General features: G+C 52.7%; 1 protein-coding gene across 1 annotated transcript in view; it reads right to left on the bottom strand.

The window, feature by feature from the left end:
* The window catches only part of CD99L2 (CD99 molecule like 2), a 31,962-nt gene extending 16,064 nt beyond the window's left edge, over positions 1–15,898 (bottom strand). Inside the window, exon 1 of the mRNA XM_050310210.1 lies at positions 15,761–15,898. Within this exon, the coding sequence (XP_050166167.1) occupies positions 15,761–15,818 (58 nt within the window). The 5' untranslated portion in view covers positions 15,819–15,898. The remainder of the gene's footprint in view (positions 1–15,760) is intronic.
* Between the last annotated feature and the right edge of the window lie 2,548 nt (positions 15,899–18,446).

Raw genomic sequence — 18,446 nt, 5'->3', positions numbered from 1 at the left:
AACAAGTGGTCTGTCGGTGCAAAGGAGCAAAGTAAGGAATACACAAGACCATCCACAGCACTGAAGAACGCCCGCCAAGCTCCAGCGCTTGCACAGGGGGCTGCTGAACCACCAACATCTCTGCTGAGACCCAACACAATCATCACTGCTGCGGCCAACTGTCCCAGGCTTGTCAGTCTGACAACTTCATGCAGTCTCCCTTTCCCAGCACAGCTTTTTCCCTCCAGTCTTTACTGGATTTTCAGGAACCAACAGGGCCCCATCATTCTCATCCTCCTGTTTCGAACCATGCTTAAAAATAGGTGGAAGGGGAAGCCCATGTTGTGTCTCTGGCGGGATGAGAAGCATTACAAACCCGGCTGGGGGAAATGCAGCGTCGCTGTGATAGCCGGCAGGAGGGATGTGGTGGCAGCCCCAACTCACATTGGTATGCCAAGAACCATCCCTTCCCTCTCCCTGGCTCCCCCTGCTCTCCGTGATTAAGTAAATATTAAGGCACTGACTTGCAGCGCGCCAAGCCCTGTGTTAGCGCGTCCTCCCTGAGCTTCGCCTCCCACGGAGGAGCCCGAATACAAACTGGGGGGAGTGGACAGCTGTGAGGTGTGTGCAGCTCACCCATTCTCCTGCTGAAGGGCTGTGGGGGTTGTGGGCTCTGCAGGGAATAAAAGTGTCTAAAAAAATGGCCTCCCCCCTCACCTGGCTTTGGGGGTCTCACCAGACCCACAGGCTGAGGAGCACTTACACCTCGCTGGGTTTGCTGACAGCTCCCCTTGGCATTTCTCCCTGCAGGACACAAGGAGGGTGCCACTTCCAAAAGCACTCTTTGAAGAGTCAACTGGCATATGAGAGGACCCAGGGAGGTGAAAGGTGCTCAGGGCTGATACAATGTCCTGGGCTGGAGCTGCATCCCAGGGGCTTTCCCACACTGGTGGGAGAGGTGTGAATGCCACCCAAGGGAGGGTTGGGAAAACTGCTGATGCACTGAACTGCCCAGTAAAGCTTTCCCAAGGAGCTGCAGTGCTTGGCACAGCCCGTTACCCAGGGCTTTCCCACCACTGTCCATGGCAGACTGACATCCTTTTCCAGGATTCCCATAGGCGTTGGCAAGGATTAATAATAGATTGCCAGTTAATTGAAGCTGACAACATCTCTGTTTCATGCAAAGGGTGTTATAGAGACATATTATACCTTTTATGGATCAATAACAGAGCGCTGCCGTCACAGGCACACAAACTCCCCTGCTTGCTCCGACAGATAAGACAGGAATGCTCTCCTTGTTCTTTTATTCCGTTATTAAGGAGTAACAAACACGGCACTTCACAGCCAGATGCTGAAAGCCCCACCAGCTCTTGGTACATGTTTACCTTGCACATGCAGTTCTTTGGGAGGCAGCACTGCTGCTCCCTCCACTGTCCTTTGCAAATCCTTTTGCTCCCCGAGGGCCCTGACACTGCTCCATCATCACTGGAGGAGTGGGGTTCCCAAAACCCATCCTCAGACGGGAACCCAGGCACAGCACAGAGTACCTTTACATTAAGGGTTTATACTTTCCAGGAGAAGCCAGGGCACATTCCCACACACCAGCACTGACAAGCTGCTGAGCTGCAGCAGAGTTTGTCTGTAAAGCCCACACAGCAGTCAGGGTCGTGCATGCCCTGACGTGTCACCTCCCCCACAGGACATCCCTCCGCCACCTACAACCCCTTACAGGGCCATAATACCACTGATATGCAAAACCATCCTCCGCTGCTTGCTCAGTGCTGGGGAGCAGCACGGGATCTCTACCAGGGTCAATGACTAGGCTAGTCTGGGGTTTTTTCCCTCCTTTGCAATGGGTCCTTGGAGGAACTCTGCTCTCTGGCTGCTGGGAGAAAACGCACACCCCCAAGGGTAGCTGGGGGTGACTCAAGCCCTGTGTGCCCCCAGCCAAGGGCACTGAAGCATCAGTGGGACTGCAGCTCTACACTGGGGGGAAACAGGCAAATGAGATGTTTACCATATTGTTCTTTAATCTGGCAATCCAAAGAGACCAAGCTGGGACATCTCATTGTACCTAATATGAAACCCCCAATGCCAGCGTGGGGAGCTGAGGGAACCTCAAGGCTGCAGCTGTGCCAGGCAGAAGCTGTAGAACAGGGGTGAGAGTTATGGCTGAGCCAGTGCTGCAGATTCTCCCGCCTCTTGCTGAGTCCCCTCGCCTTGCCGGGGGTATTTTTAATCAGAGCTAGCTGCTCTTTGAAGGTAGAAGGGTTTTGTGCCTTAATGTATTCTCTCCTCATTATTTTCTGTAGCAGGCAGCTCAAACGCACAATTGTGCTCGTCAGCTTTTTAGTTTTTACAATTATATATATATTCTAATTAAGCCCCACTGTTTGACAAAGCTTGAATTACAGTATCATAATTCACACCCAGTATATTGCCAGGCCGTCTGCAGCACTCGGAGCGAGGTGTATTCCATTTTTAGCGCCAGCCCACGGATCTCTTTGTGCAATATATATGTGTTTAGCTTCCCTGGGAATTGAGAGCCTGCGACGGTACGAGATTGACAGCCCGGGAGATTACGGGAGAATGCAAAGCAGGTACAAGGGCAGCAGAAAGTAATTCCAACTGCCTGACGTTCATGCATCTACCTGAGGAGCAACGTGGCAGGTGGGAGAGCAGGAGGAAAGCGGGAAAGTGCGTGCTGAGGTAGCCCAAAAGGGTCTCTCCAGTGACCAGCCTGACCTTTTTGGCTCCAAGTTGTGATGATGGCGCACGCAGGTGGTTCCCTGATGCTGGGGACACCCAGAGCTGCGCTGGGACCTCTGGGCAGGGCGCTGGGGACGGAGGGGTTTGGGTGCAGAGCTGTGTTACTGGGGCTGGACTGAGTCCTCGCAGGGGATTTTTTCCGCTGTCTCAGCAAAGCGGCGGCCCCAGAGGTCTGTGGGGAGTAAATGGCTGCTCCTCTGCGGGCACAGGTCTGCCCTGCAGCAGCTGAGCTGTCTCTGGCAGCACTGGGGGTCCCCAGGGACCTCCCCTGGTGCAGGTGATGGCAGAACACCACCGGCCAGAGCAGTGATCCTGGTCAGCAGAGAGCAGAGTTTCAGACTTGCCAATGCTCTCCACCACCACTGTCTCGGTGCCGGCCCCAGCCACTGCCAATGTGTGGGAAATTTACTTGCAAGTGCCAAGCTTCTTGCAAATCCCAAATCCTTATTGGCTGCTAAGGCCAAAGCACAGTTCCATGTGCGCAGGGAGAGCAGTGCTCCCCAGAGCTGGGGTGTCACAGGCTCTGGGAGCAGTGCTGGTGGGGCAGGTGGCTTAAGGGCAGCTTCACTGCAGCTGCACTGCTCTCTGGAGACAGGCCAGGCTGCCTCCTCAGCACAGACCTCCTCCTCAAGGTAGTTTTGCTTTGAAAAGCAGACTCTGAACTTCCTCCAGCTCCTCAGCTGCTGCCAGGGAAGACTGGCTGCCCAGGGACATGGCCTGCACAAACAAGCTGTTGGCAGCCCGCCGGGGCAAGGGGTGGCAGAGATCTGCTGGGAAGCAAAGTGGGGGAGAAACTCAGGCCCCTGCATCTGCCACAGCACTGGGACCAACATCTAATGTCAGGGGTACATCACCCCAGTCTGGGGCACGGCCAGGCAAGAGCAGGGAGACACAGCCCCCTGTCTGGGATGGCCCCTGCTACCCACAGGGGATGAGGGAATGCTGCTGTCCTTGTTCTCTATTCCCAGCGAAACATGTTGATTTCCAGAAGTACTAATCAAAAATCACTCTTGATTATGACAAAAACAACCTCTGCTGAATTTTTTTTTTTTTTAATGCAATTAACAAGGGTATATGGTAATTCCAAGCAATCTCGCTCTTGAGATTAAAGGGAAGCCTGCCAGGAAGCACATGAATAAAGCTTTAAGATGAGAATTTGCATAATGAAGACTTTCTCTTTGTGGAGGGACTGATGGTGGTTGTGTTTGAAACCTATTAACAGAAATACCTAAAAGCCTCTGCTACAGCCAGGGTGCTGCCACCCTGACCCGTGCAGGCTCCGTCGCCTACGCTGCCCTCCCTGCCCACAGATCCCCACGGGAATCTCAGCTCCACAAGAGTCCCAGTTCTGCCCTGTCCTCTGGGATGGGGCAGGGCAGGCAGTGTGGCCCCAGCGTGAGCTCTGCTGGCTGCAGCTCGGGGCAATACACCTCTCTTGGGCTCTGAGCCACAGGACAACGCTGAGGTTCTGTGCGCCGGGGCAGCCGGATGAAGAGCAGGTGTCTGTTGCAATTTGATTTCAAGGCTTACCAGGAATAATTTAAATTATTCGGTGGCAGCACACGATACGCTCTACAGCCAGCAGGAGTGATGGAGCCGGTGAGGAAAATGCAGCCAGCAAAACCAGCCTGCATCTGGTGGGCTCCAGGCTCCTTCTCAGCGGACACCAACAGCACCAGGATGTGGGGCCAGGCCAAAAGGCCTCCTCCGTGAGCAGAAGGTGAGCCCTTGCTGGGAGCTGCCCTGCCAGGCACTGGACCCTCAGGAGACGCAGTGCCCATCCACCCTGCACCTTGCTGACTGCTGCATGAAGGTCTGAGCACATTTTTTCCCCACCTGGGGTGAAAGGACAGACCTCCAGGCTGCTTCCAAAGCACCCGAAGAAGCAGCACCACCCCGCACGCCCTGCTGAGTCCCACAGCCCCGGAGAGCAGCCCATGGCTCAGCCTCTGCTGCCACCACCACACCAGGAGCTGCCAGCGGGTCTCTCTGCAGAGACCAGACAAAAAACACAGCAGGGAGGAGTTTCTCATCTGCTGCCATCTCGCACAGCCTTTCTCGCTCCTCCACAGCAAGATTTAAAGCCCCAGAGGGAAGCGCCCTCGAGTTCTCTCTCCCAACCGCTGCAGCTGGTAACCGGCTCACAGAGAGCCTGCCGTATGTACCATGCAGGCTGCAAGGAAATCTTGAAAGCTGAGGGCTAAGGACCAATGCTAGCCTCTTCTTCCTGAATACTGGCATGTGAGCAGACCCCCTGCTGCAGACCTGCCTGCAGGAGGATGTCTTTTGCCACTAGTTTGCTCATTCCCCAGCATCATCCTTCTTGGAGCAATGGCAGCTCCCACCACCAAACCCATCAGCCTCCACCAACACCCAGATGGCTCCCAAAGCACCCTCAGTCCAGAGGTGTTTCTTCATGCTGAACTCTCATCCCAACATACTCCTTTATCTCAGCGTTTCCCTTTTACTTCATTCTTCCAGTCCCACTCAGACTGGTGGCGATTACTGTATTTCCACATTTTATTGAAAAGACAGGACAAGAAAGGCTATTAGCAGAGTGGCTCAGTTGCTGCCACTCAATTTTGATTTTCCAGCCAGCGTGGGGCTGCCGGCTCAGAGCCTGCAGGAGCATGGCAAAGAGCCCTTTCTCCACATCCCAGTCTGTGACAGAGCAAACTCTGTGTCGGTGTGTCACCGAGCTAAAGCTGCGAGCACAGGGGGGCCTGCAGGCACCAGCTGGCCACGAGACACTGCGGCTCTGCTAGAGACACCCTAATCCTGGGCTGACGTACTGAGTGCCTGTGGGCAGCCACACAACATCTGTCTGGGGGGGGGGTGCCCATCCCAGGGCCTGCACCACACATCACGTCCCATCAGCCACTGCCACGCAGTGTGACAGGGATTGGTGTGACAGCAGCAGGGCCACGGAGGAGCCCCAATGCCTGGGGGACCATCCTGTCACTGCAGGCTGGCTGGGCATGGGCTGCAGCCCCGGTGTTTGTGGCGCAGTGAAGGGCTCTTGCATCACCTTTAATGTGATTCCCACCTCACTTTCTGGGGACAATCCCGAGGAGGAGTATGGATGCATCACATCAGCCCCAGCACCAAGCTCTGTGCAGGGAGCACTAAACTGATCTGCTGGATGAAGGTGTCTGATCCCTGGGAGGCTGCTGGACTGGAGCCCTCAGCTCCAAGGGAGACCAGCAAGCTCTGACCCATTTGTGCACCCCAGACTCCACAAAAACAACCAGCCAGAGGAGTACCCCCACCACCGACAGACAAACACCTCTGTGTGCTGGCAGCAGCCCTCAACAGCTCAGAGGGAAAAGCAAAGCCCCATCAAGGGCAGCACAACCACAGCCAGGAAAGGCTTCACATGAGGGTTTCCCTTGAAATGCCCTGGACCAGCAACCACTGGCCAGGTCTGCCCCATCTCTGGCTCCACAGCATCGTCCTCTCTCTAACTCCACGTGAAACAAACGTTTCACCATCTCTTCCATCCCATGGTCAGAGAGCAGGTAGCCCTGCTCTGGCAACACAAGATGCCAATCGAAACAGTTTTCCTCAGTATCAGCACTCAAAGCTTTCCAGGTTTCCAGGGCTCTCTGCCATCTCTGCACATAGATGTTTTCTAAGCAACTTTATTACGATAACTGTTCCTTGAGGTTTGTGTCACAGAGGGCTCTACCACAGCAGAGCTACCGCCAAAACCTGCTTCCAGTTAGTCCCAGATGAATTGCATCAGGAGCAAAAGGCTGAAAGGTTTAGAGCACAAGTATTTAAGGTTCCTCCCCTTCTGAGGAGTGCATGAGCCCAGCTGTACCTGTGATGAGGATGGGATGATGCCCAGCTTTCTGTGCCTGGGCTGGGTACCAAGACATTGCGGCCAAGGACTAAGGAGGGCAGGGGGAGCTTAGCCTGTGCCAGCCCTCACAGGAGCTCTGCAAACCTCTGACCCTCCCTGGGACTCTGGGAAAATGCCCCAGGTAACTCTCAATACCTCAAAGGTGCATCTGACAAGATAGGGAGTTGTTTTTCCTTTTCACTTTCTTGCTGTTTGCTTGTTTGGGTTCTTTTTTAAGAAAGAACAATTGATTTTGGAAAGGATGTGGACAGCATAATCTCTTTATTCCCAGACCCCAAGCCCTTTGCAAGTGGCAGAGGGGAAATTAGCACTGACCCCACTGCACAGCATAGGGAATGGTTAAAGGTGACTTTTTCAGTGATGGAAAAAACAACAGTGTCACCCTGGGCTCAGGCTTTCCCTGCCAGATGCAGTGTGCAGGTGTCTGCTGGATAACTGGATTACTGCTCTGGCAGCAAGGGAAGGGGAGATGTGGGGGTGCTGTGACCCTGATGCTAAGCAGGCACCAGCCTGTTTTCCCACCAGACAGGCTTGGTCCAGTCCAGTGTTCCCGAGAACCAGCCCTGCCTGGGAAGGACAGGCCAGGAGCACGAGGCAGGATCTGAGCTGACACCACTTTGGGGGCAGCCTTGGCACCCCCTGTGCCCAGGTATGCTGCCCCCAGCTTTTACCCAGCCTTACAGGTGTAAGGTGGGAAACACGGATCCCAACCCACTTGGTTTGTGATTCTTGGCGAAGGTCAAAAAACTCAGCAAGTTCCTTTTTCTCCTGTAACTGTGGGTGCAGGGCTGAAAACTGGGGGGTGTGCTGGGGCAATTTTCTTCACAGCAGCTAGTATGGGACTATGGTTTGGATTTGTTCTGAGAACACTGCTGATAACTCAGGGCTGTTTTCATTACCACTGAACACTCCCTATGCAGAGCCAAGGCTCCTCTCTCCACCCCACCAGCAAGAGGCTGGGGGTGCACAAGGAATTGGGAGGGGACACGGCTGGGAGAGCTGACCCCAACTACCCAAGGGATATCCCAGAACATATGGGTCATGCTCAGCATATAAAGCTGGGGACAAGGAAGTGGGGTACACCTGGACTGATGGTGTTTGTCTTCCCAAGTCACCATTACATGTGATGGAGCCCTGCTGTCCTGGGGGTGGCTCAACACCTGCCTGCCCTTGGGAAATGGTGAATGAATGCCTTGTTTGCTTTGCTTGTGCATGTGGCTTTTGCTTTACCTATTGAAGTGCTTTTATCTCAACCCACAAGTTTTCTCACTTTTGCCCTTCTGATTCTCTCCCCCATCCCAATATGGGGAAAGTGAACGAGCGGCTGCGTGGGGCTGAGTTGCAAGCTGGGATTAAACCACAACAGCTGCTTCCATGTTTTCCTGCCTGCTGTCCACCCAGAAAGACTACAATGTACGTTCACATTAGTCACTTGATTTCTGCTTACACATTAAATAACGTCTATGAATTTGCCTAGGGCCAAATATGCCTGTTTATCAACCAGACAAAAAATTGTCACAAAAGCATTTTCTTCATAACCCAGTGCAGAACAACTGATGACAAAAGTCTGTGATGCAGGAGCCCAAAGAAAACTGAAGCGAGAGATTAAATCCTTATCACCTGATTCCCCATGGAAAAAGATTGTTCTCATCAGATAAAGATCAAGAGAAGATGCTGTAGCTAAAAGTAGGTAAATAGGGAATTGTGTGGTAAAAATGCTGGTTCATCATTTGGGACGTGATGCTCCTGTCATACTGTGCTATTTAAAACCAGAAGCAGAGTGGTAGTGGGAATGAAGACTTGGGCAATGCTGACAGATGGGAGGGAGGCTCTGGGAGAGCATGGGGGGCTCAGCCTTCTCCTCCGGCTCAGGGCATCTGTCTGCCCTCTCACCGCAGCTGCACTGCGGGGCTCCCGCCTGGCTGCTGCTGTCCCTGCCTCCCTGCCTTCCCACAGCACCTTCCCGTGCAAGCATGGGGTGTCTGGGTCGGGTGGGAGGTGGTTGAGACTCCAGCCCCTGCTGCTCGCTGTCTGCACCCTCCTCCTCCTCCCTCACTCCCGCTCTCCCCCACTTCTGGGTGATTCAGCTCCGCTGCTCCCGGAGCATCCCAGATCCAGGCAGTGCTGCCACAGGAAGGAGCCAGCATGGAGAGAGAGCAGCACCAGCCAAACAGGAGGCAGCAGCAGAGATCTGCTGGAGGTAATTTTGAGCAGGTGGTGCAGGAACTGGTGGTGATTTTTAACCACCCAGCAGGCAGCTGTGAGACCACCCCTCTTGGCTCATCCACAGAGAGGGAAGCTGTGCCACATCCCCCAGCCTTCTGCACCGGCTCATTTTCAATAAGGTGAGTTTGGTTCCTTGCTTTCATAGAGCAGTTTGGAGAAGCCCCTGAGAGGTGGAGTTTGGGGTGTGTATCCAGCTTTTGCTACCTCCTGTGTATAGCACAGGCCGTGTCCCCATCACCAGGGGAACAGGTGCTGTATAACCAGAGCACTCTGTGGCATTGATGGGGCATGAAATAATTTAAACATAAAACTAGGAGCTCACTGAGTTGAAAGAGAAATCCACCAACAGGTCTCTTGCTCTCTCTGACTGTACCTGTGGAGGAAATAGCACCAACACTTACAAACCCAACTGTTTGTAAACTGTTACTTTAACTCAAGCGTTGTGGCTCTCAGATTTTCTCTGTGAAAGTATCTAAATAATTCACTCAGTTAAAACCATCACTACAAAAAAGAAACAAGGAATACGCTTTCTTTTCAAATATAAGTTTAACCTCAATTAAAAACACTCTAATTTCTGCATGAGGCCAAAGACACATTTGGGGAACTGTGGGTGTTTTTAAAAGTACCCCTGAGCTCAAAGCTTAGTGGTGTCCTGTGGAAATAACAAATTCCAGTTTCCTGGCAAATAATTGCACAGAAACTGCATGGCATGGGCTCAGTGTCTCTTGACAGCGCGTGAGACAGTCTGTCACCAGCAGCAGTAGCTGGTGCCCAGTGAGCGGGGCCAGGCTGAACACCCACCCCAGATGAAGCTCCTGGGGCAGAACCCAGGCTGTGGCTGGGTCACAAAGCAGGGATTTGCCTGCGGGTGAGTGGGGACTCAGGGCAGGCTTGCACCTGCTGGAAGCATCACACTGACTGGGATGCTTTGTGTCTGTGGGGAGATGCAACCTCTTATGCCCAGTGCTGCACTGGCATCAAGGTGCATGAGGATTTTAGGTTAGGCATTAGGAGGAATTACTTCACAGAAAGGGTGATTAAACATTGGCATGGGACCCTCCAGAGAGATGCTGGAGTCACAGTCCCTGGAGGTGTTTAAGAAAAGACTGGATGTGGCACTTAGTGCCATGGTCTAATTGACACGGTGGTGTTCGGTGAAAGGCTGGACTCAGGGATCTCAAGAGGTCTTTTCCAACCTAATTGATACTAAAAGAACTTCCAGGGTGGGAAAATGTGCTGGGCAAAGGGGAAGTTTCACCAATTCTGGGTCTTTCTACCTCTTCAGGCTCGGTAATGGAAATTATGCAAAGCTCCAAGAGAAAGGCTATGTGCCAGATGGCAGGATGGGAAGGTTTTTGCTCCAAATGAGGTAGAGGGACTCTACATTAGCCTGGTATTAGCTTAGATCAGATTTTATTGTCTGGAAAGATGACCCAAGTCCTGCAGTAGCAGGGACACTTGAATGGAGGTGGCTGATCACCACAGAGATTCATGCTCCACCAAGCTGCTTGCTTTCATCCCACATGGAGATCATACAGAAATCTGACACAGAGATTTTCCCCAAGCTCCTACTCCTAAAGCTTACTTTTGACAGCAGACAATGCTTCATGGTCACAGATTATTGTGCTATTCAAAATCTTATCACACAGATGACATCTCTTCTGCAGCACAAGCACCTCCTTTGCTACTCACAGCTGGGGCTGGAAACATCTTCTGGTTGTTTAGCTTTTGCCTCCTGCCCTCCCAGTGCCAGGGCTGTGGCTACCCCAAAACACCCAACCCGGAGCACATCCTTCTGAAGTGGCATTTCAGTAAGATCATTCCAACTTTGCCAAGTTCTTTCTATCCAGACTTCTTTGCACATGGGCAAATAGCACATTTCAAAGGGCAAGCAAACTGCTGAGCAGCATTCTTCTCCCAGCACTTTGTTTGCTGGAGCCAACCCTGTGCCAGCCTGCAGAGCCTTCCAACAGCAGAGCAATGCTGTTCCCAGCGTCCCTGCTCCCTGTCTGAGCCACTGCCTCCAAAATCCTGCCAATGCCTCTGGTTTTGCTTGTTTTGGCTGTTTTACATATGTGCTGTGACAGCACCGGATCCCTACAGCAACTTGGCCATCTCCCTCCCTGAAGATGATGCTCGTGGAAGAGGAGCTCGCAGTCAGCATCAGCTTTCTGCCTGTGGCCCCAGTTCTCCTTCCACAATAAGTTTCTGTGTTTCCTAGACAAGGCTGAAAAGCAATTGAAAAGGATTTTGGAGTCACTGCAAGGCAGTTTTGTAAATCTGCATTAGCATTAACTTCATCCCCATCATGCCAGCAGGCTGAGCTCTCAGATCAAACCCAAATCTGACCCTGTGCAGCTCCACTGAAATCCCTGTGAGTGTACAGGCAGCGTTCACCTCTCTCTTTGCCACAGCTGACAGGCTGGTATCGGGACTTTCTGTTTTCTCCTCAAAAGCGCTGCTCCCTTTAGAAATCACGTTCCTGTGCTCACATCCCAAATCACAGCTAGTGACTCCAGCATCTGGATCCCCAACTTTGAAGTTTCCTTTTCAAAGTCCTTTCATGTTCTGCGTTTTGATGTGCCACGTTCATCTTCTCCCATTTTCCTCTATTCAAGCTCTTCCACCGATTGTGAATTTCAATCGGATTACAAAGGAATTATTGCAAAGCTTTTCTCCTTGCCATCAATGTTATGTAGTTTATTAAACATATGTTTTGTTATTAGAGTGGCTTCAGAAGCACTGTCTAATAAAACCCTAGTTTCTCCTTTAGTTAATTGTAAAGTCAATGCCTTAAACCTCCAAGACGTATTTTTCCAAGGAGAAACAAATTTGTTTTTAAACCAAGCAGTGCTAAAAGTTTATTCCAGTCAACTCAGGAGATCAATAGACACTTCTGTTTTATGCGCTTTAAGGGCTGAAACGGTTGCAACAGATGTAAGGAAAAAAATCACGTTTTTGTAGAGGGGAAAAGAAGCCTGAGAGTTAAATGGCTGTTTCCAAGCACAGATACCAATAGGCTGATAGAAGAAAAAATTTCAAAATACAAGCAGAAGTATGAAAATTAATTATTTCCACAGCTATGTAGACAAATATCTGGGCATGGCACATTTAATTAATGCATATTTGTTCACAGATCAGAGATAATTTGTAAGAAAACCAATTTGGCTTCTCCTGCTTTGTCGTACGCGCTAAAGACACTATCAAAGTAAAAATTATACTTTAAATGTATTACTTTGACTTGTTGCTGATACCTAGTAATTATAAATTTAATAACATAATAATGTATTATAATAAAGATTTTTAGCAGCTTTACACAATGCTGCTACCTCCTTCAGTTTCAACAACAATGCCAAACCAAGCCTTCCTCTTCTACTCCAAGTAATTGTTCCCTGAAACTCTCCCAGCACACCCATGGCGAGTGACCCTGGCAAGCCACGGGCGCAGAGACGGAGGCTCACTTGGCACCGGCACCCGCTTTTCTGCCAACTGCATCCATGGCTGCCCACTGCAGAGTCTGGACACCTGAGAAAACATCTGGGAAAGAGATGGCTCCTTTCTGCTTTCTCCATGCTCTCGGCAGGGCACCGTGTCACACCGAGCCGGTGCAGAGGAGGCGCCTGCAGTGACTGCAGCCATCTGCGTAGCAGTTATATATATATAGCTAATTATACTGCCTGGTATTACTTTCACATTTAAGTAATTATTGTAATTGCTGGTGGGATATTGTAGCCACACTCGAGAGGAGAGGTGATCTGTGAGATGCTGTCTGTGAAGACACGGGTGACAACACGAAGAGGGGCTCGTCACTGCTGAGACGGCAACTTTGGAGGACGCGCCCAACTGCTCTTATCGTCGGTTTGTAACGTGAAGCTTTTCTCCAGTCTCTTCTCACACAACATAAAGCATAAAATCCTGCACGAGCCCCTTCTGCCTGGCCTGCAAGAGGTAACCTTGTGCTCCCTGCAAGAACACTGACCTCAGATGTCTAATTTGTCATCTTTCCATGAAAACACATCAATGCACTCCTGTACTGGCTTATCACGAGAGGACAGGAGAGGGGAGAAAAAACAACTGTGGAAAGCTCCTTGCTTGACTGACTTACTGTTTTGCACAAGCATGTGGCTAACCTTGGGTGACTCAAACATAACTACTTTCTGGAAGAGCCAAAGATCTGTGCATTTAAAACATCATGCAACGTGCTGGCAATAGGGAATGTTTGCCTCTGGCTGCAGCAAAGAGGCTTTGCAGGGTGTTTGGTTTCCTCCACCACCTCAAAGTACTTTAATGCTTCTGCCCCGGTCACACTGTGGGAATAAGCCAGAGTTAAGTGGCACTGGGAAACGGTTTGGTGCCGTGTGAGCAATGCCTGTTTCCAGCACTGCACCTGCAGCCAGATGGGTTGTGGAACAGAGGGAGCACAGGAGCTCGAAGTGTGGACAGATCAGCATGGCTGTGTCCAATAGTCCACCCGGCACTGAAGCACACAAGTGGAGGGAAATGCAGTGCAATGTGATGAAAGAGAAACCCTTTTTTTTTTTTTTTCCAATTAAAAATTGGAGTTTGTTCCTGCCTTACTGGACAGCCACAGACAAGACACATGTCAGTGTTGCGTCAGTGGTGGATCCAGACCCCAGCTGCAGGAATCACCCGAGGCACCGATTTTGTTGTTTGTTATCCTCAGTTCTTGGTAATCTGTAAACCTTCAAGCTTGCAAGAGACTGGGCTGCCCACCACCCACTTTGGGCAGTGCTGAAGGAACTGTTTCAGAACAAGCAGCCAAAAGAAAAGCCAGGGAATGGAGGCAATGAAGAAGTGTGGTTTCTACTGATGCTGTACTGAGGAGCCGGGATAGAAAGCCCTGCCTCAGGAAACCCACTGCCTTCCCACCAGCTGGTATTTTCCCATGGGTACAGGATGATGGCAGGGAGTCTGGCCTAGCACCCGAAAGTGCTGAGGTGGGTAAGGGCTCCCAAGTCTCTGACAGGAAGCTGCAAAGCTGCTCCAACACGTTGGGGAGAGACAGAGGGAGGAGCAGACACGCGCTCACGGGTTGGGAGAGCCATTCCCGGGATGTTGACACGCCGCAGGAGGAACCAGAGGCCACGTGGAAAGGCTGAAGGCGCGCACCAGCCCCTCTGTTCCGTGTGTCCCGTGTCAGCAGGGCTCTGCACAGGAGGGGTGGCAAGCCCAGAGCCGCTTACCCTTATCCAGTGATTGCCATGGAGAGGCAATTTCAAGCAGCTCAGAGAGGAGACAAACTTAATGTTGTTCAATTACCTGTGAAGCCTCACGCTGGCAGGAATGATTTATGGACGTTTCAGTGAAATTCATTTTGATACAAACACAACCAAGGATATTTAAGAGCTGGACCCTGCAGCCCAGAGCTCCAAAATTAAACATAATGGCATTTTTGTTTGCTCACGTTGCAAACAGCACAGAATGTAAATAGCTTTAGTGTTGACTAAGCAGATTTTTTTACTACTTTAACCTAAAATCAGGAGTTTATGCACAGTCTCAGCTCAGCCTGTCAATCTGATATCCACCAATTAAAAATGCAGCTACTAACCTGGTCAGCATAAGCAACTCTGTACCACGCTGGTACCCTTCCAGGTGCACGAACAGGTTAAGTACCAAACACAAACTAATTCCAGGCTGACTCATAGAAAACCTAATCTAGTCCAACAGCAAAAGCTATTTGGGGTTCAGCTCACTATTCACTTTGATGATGATGATGTCCTCTAACCAGTCTGTATTTGCCAGGTGCCTCCTGGCTAATAGCAGAGGTGTTTTTTTTAGAAAAACTTTCTCGAAGCCTTTTACATAACTGCCTCCTATTTTCTCTGAATAACCTTTAAACGGGCTTTTTTTTTTTCTATTCACACAAACAGCTTTTTAAGAGTACCTTTTTTTTTTTTTTTAAGGAAACAAAGAGTTGTGGTGAGATTTTAATTCCTCCCTCGCCCTCCCCCCAAAAATAAAGGGTTTTTTTTTCTCTATCTTCCTAGCTGCTGTTCAGCTGGGACTGATTTCTGGGTTAGACTATTCTGATCTGCAGAAATAACAGTGGGACTGAAAAAGAGTGAGGATACAACCAGCAGCCCGACAAATTTGGGTCACGCAGAGAATCCGCTAATCCAACAGCTCAGTGAGCACACAGACAAACCCAAACTCCTTTCCCGATGACTCCATGAATCCCTCTGCTTGGGATTAGCTGAGCCCCAGGCTGCTCCAGCGCTTTATACCTGCAGCATCGCACATTCTAAGCACCGCTGTGGCACTGTCACCCGGAGGCAGACGCTCCGGAATGAGTTCGTCACCATCACTGACACCTAACGCCGGGCTGGAGCCGCCCTATCTGTGGGTACCGGTGCGGGACCGGCCCCATAGCGAGTAGGGGCGACAGACGCAGGGGCGGCGGCGGCGGGCAGAGCCCAGGGTGGGGGTCGGAAGAAGGAGAGCGGACAAGGATCGTCTGCGGCCCGGCCCCATGCACAGGCTGGCACCCCGCCATCCGCTGCGGAGTCGGGGTGCCCTGCGCAGGGCGGGCCCCGGGGGGGTGCAGACCCCCTACCCGGGACGATCCCCCGGGGGTGCCCCCTCCCAGCCGACGACCCTCCCCGGGGAGCATCTCCGCGGCCCCGCTCGACCCCCGGGGGGAGGCTGCAGGGGAAAGCATCCCCCGCGAGAAGCCCCCACGGCGGGGATGGGGGCGTGGGGCCGTGTGCGCGACCCCCGCGCCCGTTCCCGGGGTGCATCCCGCGGGGGGTACCCCGGGCGGAGGGGCGGGGGGTCCGCCGAGCCTGGGCCGGGCCCGACGCCGCGATCATGCGCAAAACACCCGCACCGCGCCCCCCCGGGGCCCCCCTTCCCCCCGGGCCGCCCCCTCCCCGCGGTGCCCGCGGCCGGGCCGGGCCCTACCTGCGCCCAGCAGCGCCGACAGGGCCAGGAGCAGCCCCAGGAGGCGGCGGCCGGCCATGGCACGGCGGGGCTGCGTCTGCCGCGGGCTCGGCTCCCGACTCCGCCGGGGCGGGACGCGCCGGGGATGGGCGGGCGCTCGGCGCATCCGCCCCCCGCTCCTCCCGCCGGCCCCGCCGCGGCGAGGGGGAGACTCCGCGGAGTCCCCGCGGCCCCCCCTCCGCTCCCCGGGGGGATCGCTGAGCCCCGGCACCCGCCCGCATCTTCCCCCCCCGCGGAGAAAACCCGCAGCCTCCCGCCGGGCGTGTGCGGGCTGCTCCGCATCTACTCGTCCGAGTGGCGAGAAGCCGCGCGGCAGATCGCGATGGGAAGAGGCGCAGGGAACCGGGGAGGGGTTGGGATTGGGACTGCTGCTGCTGCCGGGATGTGATGGGCGGCGGGGCACCGGTGGCAGCAGCCCCGGGGTTGGGGGAGCCGCGTGTTCCAGCTGGAGAGCGGCAGAGGTGCCAGGATGGAGCAATGGTGCTTGCGTGGGTGGTTTGCGCCGCTCCAGGGAAAATACGGGAAAAGGAGGTGTTGCAGTTTCACCCTTTAATGCCAAGTGTTTAACGTGGAGGTTACGTAGCCATGGAATTGTTGGCTGGAAGCGACCTCTGGAGGTCTCCAGCCCAAAGGCCCCCTCGGAGCGAGACCCACGGACACCAGGTTACGTCAGCCGAAAACATCTGGGGGTTAGCTGAAAACCTCGAGGGCTGAATGCTGCCCCACCTCCCCGGGTGACCGACGGCCGTGCTGCCCCACTGCCATGTGAAGATGATTCTCCTGGGTTCAGTCCGCCCCTCCCACTGACAATGACCCCCAGCTGTGTTGGCTCTGTCATCTTAATAACTGCCCTTGAGTAGCTGTAAACTGCTAATAGACCTGTCCGCCGCCGCTTCCTCGCCAAAGCAAACAAGCTGCCCCTTGTGCACCAAGGGCTGGACCCTCTTCTCTATAGGTCTTTTGAACGGGGGTAGGGAATTTTTTAATAGCACGGTAAATATATTCTTTGTAATATTTATAGCTTGTTTTGCTACAGAATAGGGGGTGAGGATGCAGTCTGTTTTATGGAGGAATTCCTGAAGCTTTAGTGGGGACTGAGAGCCTGAAGAATTGTCTGGGTTATCCTAGTCCCAAGGCACCTCACAGCAGCTGGGAGACAACGCTGTGCCCAGCTGCTCCAGCCGAGTGTCAGGACTGCCTTGGGTCCAGAAAGCCCTTTTTTGTCCTTGGCGGATACATCACCTGAAAAGACGGCAGGCAAACAGACCATGACCGTGGGGGAGTTACTGTCCTCCTTAGCAATGCCTGGGTCGAAGCATGCGGTGGGATAACGGGGACGGATGATTATTGCTGACTTTCCTCTATGGCCACGCAGCAAACTGCAGGCTCCCCAGTGCCTTGCCTTCCACCAACGTTCCGGGGAAAGGTCTGGGTGCGGGTTTCGGTGAGTTAGTGTAGCTGGGCACGCTCGTGTCGTGCCATCGCAGCTGCTTCTGTGCTGTGCAATTCTCTCTGCTGGTGCAGGAACTAAGGGGAGTTACAGGGGTCCCAGATACAGAGAAGGGATGCTGGAGGAGGTGCAGTTCAGCTGCTACACAAGGACATTTGTATATTCACAATATTGCCTCTCTCCCTGTTTATACAAAGAGAAACTCTGGATTTCAGTCCCGTTCAAGACAAATTAAAGGAAAGTAGCAGGACAGCATTTGTACCTTCCCAGCCTGGTTCCCCAATAACCTCTCCATGTGCTATTTGCATTTCAATGGCTTTCCAAGCCTCTGGTAATTGTTGGGGGAGGAGGCGGGTAAAAAGGCTATTATTATATTAGCGTTGGATCAGCTTTAGCAAGCCTGAAGGCATGAGAGAGCATCGTGCAGCTGATGCAACCCGTGACAGTATATTGTTTGCCGTTCTGTGTTAGCCCGGGCTGTGCACTGCTGCCTGTGAGTTGATTCATAATTACAAAGAGATGTATGAATGTAGCACTGAATGGGCAGGAAGGCAGCAGCAGTGCTGCGCTTCGAAGCTGGAGGGAAATAGGGTGGTACGAACCAGGAATTCATATTGGAATAATGCATCTGTCTATAAACTTCCTGGCATCCGAGGGTGTCATCCCTGGCTGGCCATGCCCAGCTGGAGCTGGGGCTGTGTGCAGCAGGCACAAGTTGTGTCTTTAAGGGAGGCTGAGCCCAAGGCAGCTGGAGAGTCTGGGGCCTGGCCAGCAAGTGACTCAGCATCGCCTGACCTGCGCCCAGGAGCCCAGGCTATTCTTGGTTCGGGTGGTGTTTAAGGCAGCCGAGGCTTAAATGCTTCCAGTTTCACCACAGAGGATGTGCTGGGAGGCTGGAGCCTCGAACATGTTGCCCAGGGCTGCACTGCTGCCTTCCTGTTGGATCGCTTTCCTCCAAGCTCCACGGAGCTGTGACCTTTCAGTTTTCTTCCCTTGAGCTAGATTAAAGCTGTAATCTCTAAGGAGCGGAATAAACAGCCATCGGAGAAACTTTCAGTGGGACAATATACTCCCCGTTATATTTTAACAGGTATCACGCTCAATTCTTTTTGCTGCCTTTGAACATCTGCTCCCTGGGCTTAGCGCACTTTTGTCTATCCGAGCAAAATATATGGGCAGGGGGAGCACTGATTAGGA

This window comes from Myiozetetes cayanensis, unplaced genomic scaffold, assembly GCF_022539395.1.
Source record: "Myiozetetes cayanensis isolate MyiCay16 unplaced genomic scaffold, myiCay2020 scf15, whole genome shotgun sequence".
Lineage (NCBI taxonomy): Eukaryota > Metazoa > Chordata > Aves > Passeriformes > Tyrannidae > Myiozetetes > Myiozetetes cayanensis.
This window is presented reverse-complemented; position numbering and strand designations above follow the sequence as displayed.